The 14,859-nt window shown below is 42.1% G+C and overlaps 1 protein-coding gene and 1 pseudogene across 5 annotated transcripts in view; both read left to right on the forward strand.

The window, feature by feature from the left end:
- APH1B (aph-1 homolog B, gamma-secretase subunit) overlaps positions 1-14,859 on the forward strand; it is a 140,526-nt gene that overhangs the window by 17,637 nt on the left and 108,030 nt on the right. For all 5 annotated transcript variants that reach the window (XM_049611734.1, XM_049611733.1, XM_049611732.1 and 2 more), the window contains one exon: positions 10,973-11,100. In XM_049611734.1, the coding sequence (XP_049467691.1) occupies positions 10,973-11,100 (128 nt within the window). The remainder of the gene's footprint in view (positions 1-10,972; positions 11,101-14,859) is intronic.
- Positions 7,799-14,859, forward strand: part of LOC125908873 (keratin, type II cytoskeletal 8-like) — a 327,398-nt pseudogene continuing 320,337 nt past the window's right edge.

Genomic DNA, 14,859 nt, shown 5'->3' on the forward strand with positions numbered 1-14,859 from the left:
CATACAACACCCAGTGCTCATCCCAACAGGTGCCCTCCTCAGTACCCATCACCCGCCCTTCCCCCCTCCCATCCCCCAAACAAAATTTCCTCATATTTCAAGAAGAACAAAAATGATGCCTAGCTCCGAGTTGTACTGAATTAAATGAAATTAATTTAGAGAGTAAATAATTGAATAAACTGTAAAATGGCATAAAGGTAGGAAAGTCGTTCTTATCAGGGTAGAGAATTTGGTTCTTGAAATTAAAAAACAGGATTTGGAGGATAATTTCTCTAGTTTATGTGGAATCTGGGTTTATTACTCTGAATTGTGTCTCATGCTTTAGAAGAAAAATGTCTTTAACTGGTACTCAGTAAGAAGGGCAGCTAATATTTTATTTTTAAAACTTCCCCAAATCATTTCATTTATATTTTCTTGGCAGTGCTCCTATCTAGGTAAGGTCTTAAACATTGTACCCACTCACTAGGAGAAATCAGCACAGGTCAGATCATCATGTTCAGTTCTGAGCATTGTGATTTAACAGGAATACTAAAGAACTAAAATTGGTACAGAAGAACATTGTGAGTATGGTGAAAGACCTAGAAGCTGTGTCCGATGGGGACTGATTGAAGGAAGAGGAATGTTGAGCCTGAAGGAAAATAAAAGTAAGAGGAACACAGGAGATTCGATATTTGTCCCAATTTGTCATTCCCGTTATAGAATTACGCATCCACATCCTTGCATGGCCTGTCGTGGCCAGGATGTACTTCTCTGCGCTTGAGGTTACACGCAGTAATGTGACGTGAGTTGGTTAATTAATGGATGTAAGGTAAGTCAGAGGCCAAAAAAGCACTTTATGGTTGGGCCTGCCTCTTTGGACTCTGGTCATGTGCCATGAGAACGTGTCCCGCATAGACTTGCATGCAGCTGTAGCAGCCTGTAGCAGTGCTGCCCGGCTGAGCCCAACCTTAATCAGCCAGAGCACAGTCAGTGAGACCTTTAGACCAATGAACATGACTCTTATAACCCAGTGAGTTTCCTTTTTTTCCTATAATATTTTAAGTATAATCCTTATAATATGTCAGTTTGTTATATGTTTAGACTTTTATTATTTTTGTTAATGTTTGTTTATTTTTGAGAGAGAGAGAGAGCGTGAACAGGGGAGGAGCAGAGAGAGGTAGACACAAATCTGAAGCAGGCTCCAGGTTCCGAGCTGTCAGCACAGAGCCCGATGTGGGGCTCAAACTCATAAACTGTGAGATCATGACCTGATCTGAAGTCAGATGCTTAACCAACTCAGCTACCCGGATGCCCCAGGTGTTTAGACTTTTAAATGAAAGCTCTTTGTAAGCAACATTATCTCAAATGACTGTCTTACCAATTACAAAGTGGTAGACTAATAGATTAACATCTATTAATGATACAGAGAAAGTTTTTAACAATGGAGATTAATCTGCAATTCCTACTCTTTTCTGAATGTATTAGAATCTTAATTTCTTAGAATAAATTATCAGAGCTATCTGCCACTGCTTGTGATGCAGTAATATGTCATCAGTGTTGTCATCACATATATTTTTTTGTTATGTTTTCATTATATCAGTAGCATAATAGTCTTTCCTTCAAGCTGTCCATGTAACAGAGAATGGGAAACTCTACTGTTGGAATGTCCTTGGCTTGTTAGAGACTAGCAGCTTGTGATACGTTATCATGGATGCAGAGCACCGACAACCGTCTTCAGGCACTGTGCAAACAGGCAGCTCAGGAGGCTGCTTCACAGTTTGGCTGAAAAGAACAACGCAGGCTGTGGCTCTAAGACTTGGTGGCTCTTTCAGATATGTTCCAGGCTACTTTCTGAGACACTGATGTCTTTTCTGTCACATGGCTGAGTGGCTGGCCCCTGCTGACCCCTATGCGGCTCAGGCAGTCTACTGGCTTCTGCTGATTTTTCTTCAGGCCATGTTTCTTCTTCTTTGCATGTGAATAAGTCCTTATTTTCTTCATCCACTACTGCCTTTAATTTTTGGTGTTTTTGTGTTTAGTTTCTTTTTCTTCCTAGAGAAATTCCCAGAGAATTTTTTCATAGCAGTGATGAGCAGGATATTACTCTGCAGATGATTTGCGCTGGATAAAAGTAACATTTTTGGAATATCATCTGATATAGTATCTTTTTTTCCTTCAGTCCCATAGGGACATATATTTTTTCCACTACCTCACTATTTACAAGTTTGAAAGGGGGGGGGGGGGAACCCACCCTGTTTCCAGCTTTATTGACCAGTCTGGCCTTTCTCAGTCACCTCAGCGTGATCCTGTGAGCTCCGTTGCTGTGTTGGGAGCATGTTCTGGGAGTCCTGGCATTTGCTGATCTGTTCTGTGCCTACTTCTCGTCACCAAGGATGCTCTTCACTTCTGGGATCAGTGGTGCCAGTTTGCTCCCCTGCCTCTCCATGGTTCTTCTAAAGAGAACTAGAATGTTCACATCAGGGCCGTTGCATTGCATCATTTCTGGGGAAATCTTTCATATTGTAATATGTTTCACTGGTGTACTCTGAGGTTTTCCTCAGTACTCTGAGTGCTATTACTGGAGCAAGTCTTAGCCAAATTTCCTGGAACCAGACTTTTTGTATTTTATGCATAAATGTTTAGAAATCTTTGTGGTTCTTTTTTAAGGAATTAATCAACCTTGAGGTTTATTTTAAGAGATAGGTCTATTTGATTTTATCAGCTTTTTCATTATTCTGCAGTTCTTCACCAAAGAAGATATATTTTATTTCATCAAAATATCAAAAAATATTTTGATATACAAAGATTTTGATTTACAAAGGTTTACTCAAATATTAACTTTGAATATTGAATATTTTTTTCAACTTTTTAATGTTTTTTATTTTTGAGAGAGAGAGAGTGAGCGAGCATGAGTGGGCAGGTACAGAGAGGGAGAGGGAGACACAGAATCTGAAACAGGCTCCAGGCTCTGAGCTGTCAGCACAGACCCTGATACGGGGCTTGAACTCGGAAACGGCGAGATCATGATCTGAACCGAAGTCAGATGCTTAGACTGAGCCACCCAGGTGCCCCTTTACTTGAATATATCAATCTTGAGATTGAATTCCCAGTTTCAGATGTTGATTTTCCATCTTTGGGGGATTTTTTTCTTCTTACATTGAATGGAACAATGATTTGAAAATCTGACTTCTCATCAGTAATTCTGGAGGACAGAAAACAGTGCAACAACATCTTTAAAGTGATGTTCTTAAGAAGTCTTCCTCATTTCAATTGATGCCCTTCCATCCTTCCTCTTGCTCAGGCAAAAACCTTGGCACAATTCCTTTCTTGGCACAATTTTTCCTTTTTTCTTATAACTCACATCCAGTCCAGCTACACATCTTACCTCCAACTTTCATTGAAATCTCCATCCAAGTTCTTTTGGCCAACTACACATTTTATCTCCAACTTTCATTTAAATATCCATCCAAGTTCTTTTGTGCTTACTTTTGGTTTATATATAGCATTAGGAATGAACGGTTTGAGAGCTGGTTTGGAGCAAACACTTAAAGGTAAATCTTGGGATGCCTAAGTGGCTCAGTCAGTTAAGCGTCTGACTCTTGATTTAGGCTCAGGTCATGATCTCATGGTTTGTGAGCTCAAACCCCATGTTGGGCTCTGCGCTGACAGTGTGGAGCCTGCTTGGGATTCTGTCTCTTTCTCTGCCCTTTCCCTGCTTGCTCACTCTCTGTCTCTCTCAAAATAAATAAATAAACAAACAAACAACTTAAAAAAAAAAAAGGTAAATCTGATGGTGCTGAAACTATTCCAGGCCAGAGACAAACATGGAAAGGCCCTAGTTAATGTCGTAAAGCCAACACAGCATTAATACAAAGCAGTAGAATCCCGAGAACCCACACTCCCGGCCCACTGCCAGAGGATGGGTTTCCCATTAGGGAGTTGTACCCTAGGTTCCCATGAACACTGCCTTAGGCCACTCATGCTCCCAGTGGCAGCTGTAGCCAATAACTTTTGGCATAGTTATCCAGCATTTTTGTGACAATAGCTGAGTAGTAGAGTTTCAGTTTTTTTTAAGTGTGCTACATATGGGAAATAAAAGAGTTGACTCATTCTTCTTCAAAAAGCCTTCCTAGGATCAACAAGCAGCATTTGGAGCAGAGTTTCTTAATGGCACTATTGACATTTGGGGTCAGATAATTCTTCGTTAGCGGGAGATGGAGGGCAGTCTTGTGTATTGTAGGGTGTTCAACAGCATCCCTGGCCTCTGTCTACTAAATGCCAAAAGTACCCCGCCCCCAGTTGTGGCACCCAAAAATGTCTACAGATATTGACAAATGCTCTCTGGGGGCAAAATTGCCTCACTTGTGAATCACTGAGTTAGAAGGCAGATTTGGGTTCAGTTGGAGAAGAAACTTTCCCACCGTGACTGCTTTAATGAAGTAAGCTTCTAGACTGGATTTGAAGTGGACCCTGTGGGATTTACTTTTTCATTGCACAGAGATTAGTTCATAAAACATGTAAGAAGTTTCCCAATGCTGACTCCCCACTCTGATGAACTAATCTGAAGAGAGGATTTCATCATTTTTTAACATTTGTTAGGGAGACTTTAAACAAAATCATATCTTTGACAGTCTGTTCAGTTCATGAGAATATTTCAGAAGCATTTTCGTAAATATGAAATGATAAATGCTGTTTAAACACCAGTAGTTAATTCAGATTGCTTTCAGAACATCTCTTTTATGATCTGTATTAAGGGATAGTACTACCCCTTTCTTATTGCTATGTAATATAAGATAGTTTTCAATATGTCTTTTTTAAATCTTGGAGAATGTTATTTGATCAATGTATATATTTCTATATTATTATAATTAGGTCACAGGAATGTCATGTTTTTTAACGCTAAATTTTAAGTTAAATCACTCTTACAGGAAAAGCATTTTCAAAAATATTTAGTTCTGTGGCTTGACTTCTACTTTGGCTAGGTCAATGGAGATTGCTCAAGAATCCAGAGAGTTTCTGCAACCAAGAGGGATGGAGAACAGTCCCTCACTTCACAGAACCTTGACACCCCAGACTCTTTTCTTACTTAGAGAAGGAAGCCAGAAGCTCATTAGTAACTACATTCTGTCTCTAGGCAGTTGAGGCTAACCCTTGGCTTTGCTAAGTCCTCCTCTACCTGTTGCTGCCACCACCCAGCAACAGCCTTTGGCTCTTTCTGGCATAGTTGGAGATACTCTGAAGTTGTCGAGGGAAGCCAGATGATAGCAGTGTCTGTGCTGGTAGGATCTAGTATTAGAATCAGTCGCTATTTTAAGCTGCTATCTTTGCAGGGACAGAAAAGTAGATACAGGAATAAGGGAGAGAGGGACAAGCATGAAAATGAGGATATTTGTGAATCTGTGTGCTGAAACATTTAGAGTATATTCAGGAAGAACAAAAGAGCCAAATAGTAAATGTGGCCTCTTAAAGATAACACTGAAACATTTTGCTTAAAAATGGGTTAGATTAAAACATTCTTTACCAAGGGAATTTGACTTAAAAGATATTTGGAAGAGGAAGTCCATTATCAAACTAGCAGCTACAGTTTCACAAACAGATGTACAAAATTCGTTAGAATGTTAATCAGGTTTCTGATTAATGTTCCAAAACACTAGAAATTATAGAACTTCCTTTTATCAGTCTGTATTATAAAGAAGTTGTGAAATTTATATGATTAAGTTAGAGAAGTTTTTTTTTCTATTTTTAAGAATATTAGAACAAAGCACACTTAGGGTTAGATTCATTGAAGGAATTGTTGAATTTTATAGTTAGGAACATGAAATGAGAAAGTTTTACTAATGAAAAGATAATATCCTAGAATAGCAAATCCTCTAGTTGGAATTCTGTTTACTAGAGACAAGCATCAACATAGTATGTATGTACCTCTAGCTACATGTACATGGCAGGATACTCAGGTCTCCATTTCTCTTGGACCTCTAACCAGTTGCAGAGGGAATAAACAATGAATCGCAGTATTCTAAAGAGCACATTGTAATAGGAAAGTCTTGTGATGACATGGAAGCCAGCCAGAAATTAATGCCAGCCGAGTAAATAAGCAGTCTGGTAAGCATATGCAGTGTTTTCACAAATGTCCGAGAGGTCCCCTTTGGATACTGTTAATAAAACAGGAAACTGAAAGGATGAGGCAGAGTCCCATGGGATTGTGTTTTGTGCACCGTGATAGCCCCAGTGCCTGGAACAGTGCCTGCCCATAATGGACATTGAATAAGTATGGGGAGGAAGAAGACAAATGTAAAAGTAATACCAGGTCAGAGGAAGAAATAAATGTCCAAGAGTGAAGAAGAGTGCATTTTAAAACATAGCCCAGTACCTAGGAAACTTGGATAAATGTGGTAACCGCTTGCTGCTTTGCCTCGCTTTCTTTCCCATATGACAGTATAACTCATTAAAGGCTCTGCCCTACTCATCTTTGAACCTGGAGACGTTGGCAGATGGTAGTATCATTTATTGAAAAGCTGTGGTTTATATTAAAGCACTGTTCTTCCCTGGAACAGCCCTATGAGGTATTATTGGCCCCATTTCTGAAATAAAGGAAACAGAAGGGGAGGGAGGTTAAATAATCTGGCCAAAGCCATATTGTGGAGCTCGCATTCCATCTCAGGATTGTGTGACTCCTGAGCTCCTATACAGAATCTTTAGGCCAGACTATCCAGGTGCTCAGTAAATGTGTGCTCAGTGTTTTTTAAAAATGAAGATTAGGTGTCCTAAAGAATTCACCAAGGAGATGGCATCAAGCTAGATCTTAAGTAAAAGTAAGATTTGGATGTGGTGAAATGTTGCCATCATCCCAAAGGTATATATTTTAAAACTCCTCCTCTACTTTAAAGTATTTGTCATCGTTTCACTAAATGATGTCATTATATATAAAAACTTGCCTTCTAGGGGAGCCTAGATGGCTCACTTGGTTAAGCTCCCGACTTAGGCTCAGGTCGTGATCTCACAGCTTGTGGGTTCAATCCCTGCGTCAGGCTCTATGCTGACAGCTCAGAGCCTGGAGCCTACTTTGGATCTGTGTCTCACTCTCTCTCTGCCCCTCCCCCGCTCATGCTCTGTCTCTGTCCCTCTCTGTAAAGTAAACAAACATTAAAAAAAAATTAAAACTTGCCTTCTTCTAATCACAACAATTATATCCTTTTAATGTATAACAGTTTTGTCCTTTTAATATAGTTTTTAGATGTTTTTAACTTTGTATAAATAGTGGTTGGTGTCCTACAATATACTTTTGTCCCCACTAGCATTATATTATTGAGATCATTTATATTATAGATCATATAGTATTCCATTGTGTGAATACACCACAGTTTATCCATTCTGATAATGATGGAAATTTTTTGTTAATATAAACAATGATAGTATAAATATTCTTGTATATGTCACTTGGTGCACATATATTAGAGTTTTCCAGGGTAGTGGTTCTCACATTTGAGCATACATCAGAACCACCTGAAGGGCTGTTTAAACACAGGTTGCAAGGCTCATTGATTCAGGAAGTCTGGGGTAAGTCCCAAGAATGTGCATTTCTTTTTTTTTTTTTTTTTTTTTTTTTAATTTTTTTTTAACGTTTATTTATTTTTGAGACAGAGAGAGACAGAGCATGAACAGGGGAGGGGCAGAGAGAGAGGGAGACACAGAATCAGAAGCAGGCTCCAGGCTCTAAGCCATCAGCCCAGAGCCCAACGCGGGGCTCGAACTCACGGACCGCGAGATCGTGACCTGAGCTGAAGTCGGACGCTTAACCGACTGAGCCACCCAGGCGCCCCAAGAATGTGCATTTCTAACAACGTCTCAGGTACTAATGATCTATTGATCCAAGAACTAACTGCTTCAGAGTATATATCTAACTGTGGAATTGTTGGAGTGAAATAGAGAGTACATACTTTCAATTTTACTAGGTAATGCTAGATTGTTTTCCTATCATCAATGTGAAAGCGAATTGTCAGACTTGAATTTTTGCCAGACTGGTGGGTGTTAATGGTATCTTTTTATGTGGCTGAAAGGGGAAATCGATATGCTTTTTTTTCTTCATATTAAAACTTTCAGAATAGACCCTAGAAGCAGCTTCTTGGCTCCTTCTCGAACCTCAGGCAGGTTCAGCCTACCTGCCTCCACTCCAACTTCCACACTGGCCTCCACCATGTCTATCAGGGTGACCCAGAAGTCCTACAAGGTGTCCTCCTCCGGCCCCCGGGCTTTCAGCAGCCTCTCCTTCACTCATGCGCCTGGCTCCCGCATCAGCTCTGCCCTGTCCTGGGTGGAAAGCGGCAGCAGCTTCCAGCGTGGCCTGGGCAGCAGCATGAGTGTAGTTGGGGGCTACGGCAGGCCCGGGAGTATGGGGGGCATCACGGCTGTCTCAGTGAACCAGAGCCTGCTGAACCCTCTTAAGCTGGAGGTGGACCCCAACATCCAGGCCATGCACAGCCAGGGGAAGGAGCAGATCAAGACCCTCAACAACAGGTTTGCCTCCTTCGTCGACAAGGTGCGGCATCTGGAGCAGCAGAACAAAATTCTGGAGACCAAGTGGAACCTCTTGCAGCAGCAGAAAACCTCTCGCAGCAACATGGACAACACGTTCGAGAGTTACATCGACAACCTTCGGCGGCAGCTGGAAACCCTAGGCCAGGAGAAGCTGAAGCTGGAGGTGGAGCTTGGCAACATGCAGGGCCTGGTGGAGGACTTCAATAAATATGAGGAGATCAAAGAACGTGCAGACATGGAGAATGAATCTGTCCTCATCAAGAAGGATGTGGACGAAGCTTACATGAACTAGGTGGAGCTGGAGTCCCGCTTGGAAGGGCTGACTGATGAGATCAACTTCTTAAGGCAGCTGTACAAAGAGGAGATCCGTGAGCTGCAGTCCCAGATCTCGGACACGACTGTGGTGCTGTCCATGGGCAGCAGCCACTCCCTGGATCTGGATGGCATCATTGCCAAGGTCAAGGCCCAGTATGAGGAGATCGCCAACAGCAGCCAGGCTGAGGCTGAGACCATGTACCAGATCAAGTACTAGCAGCTGCAGACATTGGCCGGGAAGCATGGGGATGACCAACATCTCCCAAAGACGGAGATTTCCAAGATGAACCAGAACACTAACTGACGCCAGGCTGAGATTGAGGGCCTGAAAAACCAGAGGGCTTCCCTGGAGGCCACCATAGCTGATACCAAGCAGCGTGGGGAGCTGGCCGTGAAGGACGCCAATGCTAAGGTGGCCGAGCTGGAGGCCGCTCTGCAGCGAGCCAAGCAGGACATGGCCCGGTAGCTGCAGGAGTACCAGGAGCTCATGAACATCAAGCTGGCCCTGGACATCAAGATCACCACCTACTGCAAGCTGCTGGAGGGCGAGGAAAGCAGGCTGGAGTCTGGGATGCAGAACATGAGCATCCACACTAAGACCTCCCACCGGCTACTTGGGTGGGCTGGTCTCAGCCTACAGGGGCCACATGAGCCCTGGCGTCAGCTATGCCTTCCAGTTCGGCTTCAGCTCTGGCCAGAGCTCTGCTTCCTCTGGCCATGTCAGCTCCTCCAAGGCTGTGGTGGTGAAGAAGATCGAGACCCGTGATGGGAAGCTGGTGTCCCAGTCGTCTGACGTCCTGTCCAAGTGAACAACCACTGTGGTCCCTCCCAACCTCCCCGCTCCCGTGGCTGCCGTAGAGCCTGTGGGGGAAGGAGCTGTGCAGGGGAGCGTCGGGAATGGGAGGCCCACCTAAGCCTCACCTCAGTTCTTGGCCTACCCTTAGGGGGAGTCCACCACCCTGGGTACCCCCCTCTTGCCCATGTCCCCAACTAAAAGCCAATTCAAGAGTTTTTTCCCAAATAAAGCCTCAGATGGCTCTGACAGTCCCCCTCTTCCCCCCCAAAAAACCTCTCAAAATATGCGGAATTGGTTCATTTTAAATAATATTTTCAGGGGCGCCTGGGTGGCTCAGTCGGTTAAGCGTCCGACTTCAGCTCAGGTCACGATCTTGCGGTCCGCGAGTTCGAGCCCCGCGTCGGGCTCTGGGCTGATGGCTCAGAGCCTGGAGCCAGCTTCCGATTCTGTGTCTCCCTCTCTCTCGGCCCCTCCCCCGTTCATGCTGTGTCTCTCTGTCTCAAAAATAAATAAACGTTAAAAAAAATAATAATTAATAAATAAATAAATAAATAAATAATATTTTCAGGGCACAGGAAACACATTCTTTTCCACAGAAAAATCTGGGATCAAATTCAGTTTTGGTTGCCTAAGAAGAATCTTAGATAATTGTAATTTTTAATGTTTTTATTCTTCCATTGGCCTTTTTAAAAAGGAAAGAACACAGGAGCAATTCCACTTTAGTGAGACTTGTGTAAACTGAATGTACTCCGTTTAATTGAGGTTGGTGCAAAAGGCTAATTTGGAAAGAGTTGATTAGATATCACACTAGTTTTATTGAGTTCCTCAGAGATACTCCTTGAAAGCCAGGTCCAAGCTGACTTTAGGTTTAACAGGTTTAACAGGTTCACATTCTGGATGAGAAGCTACTGCAGACCTGGTGCCTCTTTCAGAAATGTTGCTTTCCAGGGGCGCCTGGGTGGCTCAGTCGGTTGAGCATCCAACTTCAGCTGAGGTCGTGATCTTGGGGTTCGTGAGCTCGAGCCCTGCATTGGGCTCTTTGTTGACACCTCAGAGCCTGGAGCCTGCTTCGGAACCTGTGACTCCCTCTCTCTCTGCCCCTCACCCTCTCACGCTCTCTCTCTCTCTGTCTCTCAAAAAATAAACATTAAAAAAAAAAAAAAAAGTGTTGCTTTCCAGTTTACTCTTTGAGCAAATGTGTGTCAAAGTCCTGCTTCTGGCAGGTGGTAGTTAAACTCTCAAGGTGGTGTACCGCACCCCAAGAGCCTGTTGTATCATGACCAAGTGTGACTGGGCTTTGGCATCCGTGTCTGTATGACTGGACACTAATTGATAACTGTCTTTCAGCTTTCATGACGCTGGTTATCATATTGCTGCACGTGTTCTGGGGCATCATATTTTTTGATGGCTGTGAGAAGAAAAAGTGGTCTGCCCTTCTTGTAGTTCTTCTGACCCATCTGCTGGTGTCAGCCCTGGTGAGTATTGATTGTCACCATGCTCACAGTATTTTTTGGATCATAAGTCCACATATGGTACATTCCACTCTCAATGAAATACATGCTCATGGGAAGATGAAGCTCTTTAATGAGTGAATGGTAGATAGATAAATCATCTATTCCTACAGAAAAAGCCACTCTTAATTTGTTGGTTGATTTCATTAAAGATTTTATTCTATGTATCTATCTATCTTTTTATTTTTTTTATTTTTTTTATTTTTGGGACAGAGACAGAGCATGAACGGGGGAGGGGCAGAGAGACAGGGAGACACAGAATCGGAAACAGGCTCCAGGCTCTGAGCCATCAGCCCAGAGCCTGACGCAGGGCTCGAACTCACAGACCGAGAGATCGTGACCTGGCTGAAGTCGGACGCTTAACCGACTGTGCCACCCAGGCGCCCCTATCTATCTTTTATGGGTATAGTCAAACCTGAAATAGTCTTGCATTAGGCTTACATTATGTAACACATCTTAAATAAGTACCATGTTATTAGAAATCCTTTTCATATATACATTTTAATAGCCTTATATCATTACATAGAATTATATTATAGTTTGCTTAACTGATCACATCTATTTCAAAATTCTGTTTCTTACGATGCTGTCTTGAACATCTTTGTACATGAAATTTTTTCAATATGATGTTTAGATTTCATAGAATGAAAATATGAAATTAAATGGTACAAATATTTTTAAAGCCCTTGATATAAATTGGTAAAGTCCTCTCCACAAGGATTGTACCATTTCTACTCACTCTGATAAATAGCAAGGGTGCCCATTTTATTCCCTCCTCACTGAAATTATAATTATTATGCCAGTTTTCTAAATAACTAAAATTTAAAAAGAAAGCTTGACTAGCTATATTTCTTAAGAATATTTAATGGTTTGGGTTTGACTTTCATGGCAATTTGCCATGTATTTACATCAGAATTATCCCCACTACTGCCTTGTCCAGACCCTTATCATTTCTCATCTCTTAGTTTTAGAAGGGTTCTTTCTGATGGTGTCCTACCTCATGTTTCTCTCTTCTCCATCCACTTAGAATTTATATCAAGTTTTCTCATACTGGGCTCCTTGACCTCTGATGCATCTAAAATGAAGTCTTGCAGGGGTGCCTGGCTGGCTTAGTTGCTAAAGCACGTGACTCTTGATCTCTGGGTCGTGAGTTCAGGCCACCAGTTATAGGCGTAGAGATTACTTAAAAGATAGATAGATAGTTAGATAAAAATGCAGTCTTATTGCTTCCCCTTCCTAAAACCTTTCAGCGGTGCAGGATACTAAAGTTAGTGTGATGGCAACTATGTGAAGCCAAATCTTCATGGAAAAAAAAGACTGGAAAGAGAAAGCATTAAAATACTAATAGTATTTATCTCTGAATGGATTCTTTTCTTCTTTATAGTTTTTGGCATGTTCCAAATTTTCTGCAATGTACACTTCTATAATCAGAAAGGAAATTAAATGAAAAAACAAATGTCCTTTTCATGGATCCATTTGGCTAATTCATTCATTCGACAAATATTTACTGAGTACCTTCTATGTTCCAGGCACTGTTTTAGGTAAACAAAACAGTTTAGTGAACAAAACAAAGATCCCTGCTTTTACAGTTTAGTGGTGAGAGAAAGGCAGCAAGCAGCAGGCATAATAAATAAGAAATTTTATCGTGATAGGTGCTATGGAAAGTAGAGCAGAGTTAAAAGGAATCCAGAGTGTGGGGAGGCAGAGGATGTCCAATTTTTTAATTAGGTGGTCAGAGTAGGCTTCGTTGTGAAGGTGACCTTTGAGCAAAGAAGTGAAGTAGATTGGTCATGGGGCTCTCTGGGGAAGAGCATCCTGGACTGCACAACCAGTAGCAAAGTCTAAGATCAAAGAAATTGCTTGGCGTATTTTTGGAAGTGAGGGTGGCCAGAACAGAGGGAGCTAGGGTAAAGGTAATAGATACTGTCACAGAGTTGAAGGTGGGGAGGGAAGTAGAGGTTAGAAGTGAGAACCACATCTAGATAATGCAAGACATTGACATTTACTGTCAGTGAAATGGGAGTCGTTGCAGGGTGTTAGGGCCATGATCTGACTCAAATTTTTAAAAGATCACTTGGCCGTGTTAAGAGTGAACTGTAGCAGGGAAAGATTATAGTCATCAGGAGAAGGATGGTGATAACTTGGGTGAAAAAGCAGTGGATATGATGAGAAATGATCAGATTGAGGATATATTTTTGAAAGTAGAGCCAGCAGTATTTCCTTACAGATTGGGTAAGGCATAGAGTGAAAGAAGAGGAGCCAAGGATGTCTCCAAGGTTTGGGCCTGGACAGTTAGAAGGATGGAGTTACCATCAGCTGGGATGGGGGAGCTTGTGAGGGTGGATCAAGGAGTTCATCTGGACACATTGTAAAGGTGAAATAGAGGTGCCTATTGGACATCCTAGTGAAAATATCCATTAGGCAGTTGGATGAGAAAGTACGGAGTTGGGGAGAGAAATCCAGGCCAGAAATCCAAAGACTGAGCTCTGGGACGCTCCCACATTGACACTGGGGAAAGAGAAGGTGCCAGCAAAAGAGACTGAGAAAGAGCCACTAGTGAGGTTGGAAGAAAACCAGGAGCCAGATGTCCTGGAAGCCAGATGTGTTAAGGAGAGAATGATCAGCTGTAGTAGATGCCTGTGGAATAAAACCCAGACTTCTTTGTTTGACATAAGCCTCTTATCAGCCTTACTGGTACAGAACTTAACTTCCTGCTGCTCCCCACAGTTCACATCATATGCTCCATCTAAATTAATCCATTGTGGCTTCCCAGTAGGTGTGCCTTGTCCATGCTGTTTTATCTGCAGTGACGCGTCTCCCCCTAACCTAAGTCAGTTTGGAAAAGTACTCGTTCCATGTGAAGCCTCCCTGGAAAAGGTGCATATTCCAGACTGAGCACGATCACCAGCCCTTATTCATAGCTCTGTTATAACACTTATCCACAGATAACACTGTTTTATTTAATATAGCTATTTATTCATTTATTATTATTTTTAAAAATTTACATCCAAATTAGCATATAGTGCAATAATGATTTCAGGAGTAGAATCCAGTGATACATACAACACCCAGTGCTCATCCCAGCAAGTGTCCTCCTTGATACCCCTTGCCCATGTAGCCCATCCCCCCATCCCAAACCCCTCCAGCAGTCCTCAGTTCTCTGTATTTAAGAGTCTGCAGCTACTTTCGAGGGAGTGCTTTTCCTTTACTCTCACGATGTGCTGCACGCTTCTCCCCTTTCTCTGTCCTCTCTCTGCAAAAACAGCTCCCTACCCTCCACAGCTTCTCTCTCTCTCCCCCACTTCACCTCTCCGCACCATGTACCTGCCAAGTTCTGTGGTTCAAGTTATGCAGATTGTTGTGTTAATCCTCAGATCAATTTCCTAGATGTGCAAAATGATGTGGTGCTGATCTAGCTGCATTTCAGGGATGAGAGAATCTGAGAACTTGAGTGCTGTGCTGCTCTCCCATCTTGGCCTCACCATCTTATTTAATATCGTTTTTGTATATCTCTCTCCAACTAGAGTTTGATCATCAGGGATGATCTTATCTTGTCAGTCTTTGTATCCTCAATCCTATAAATGTTGTAGAATATTGAATAGTTGATATTCTCTTTAATGATTAAAGAGAACCCAGGAAAATAAACTAAAATAAAAAAGAATTTGGGAAATTTGGAAGATTATCTACCAAAATTTTAATAGTAGTTATCTCTGAATAGCAGAG

The sequence above is a fragment of the Panthera uncia genome, assembly GCF_023721935.1.
Source record: "Panthera uncia isolate 11264 chromosome B3 unlocalized genomic scaffold, Puncia_PCG_1.0 HiC_scaffold_1, whole genome shotgun sequence".
NCBI lineage: Eukaryota > Metazoa > Chordata > Mammalia > Carnivora > Felidae > Panthera > Panthera uncia.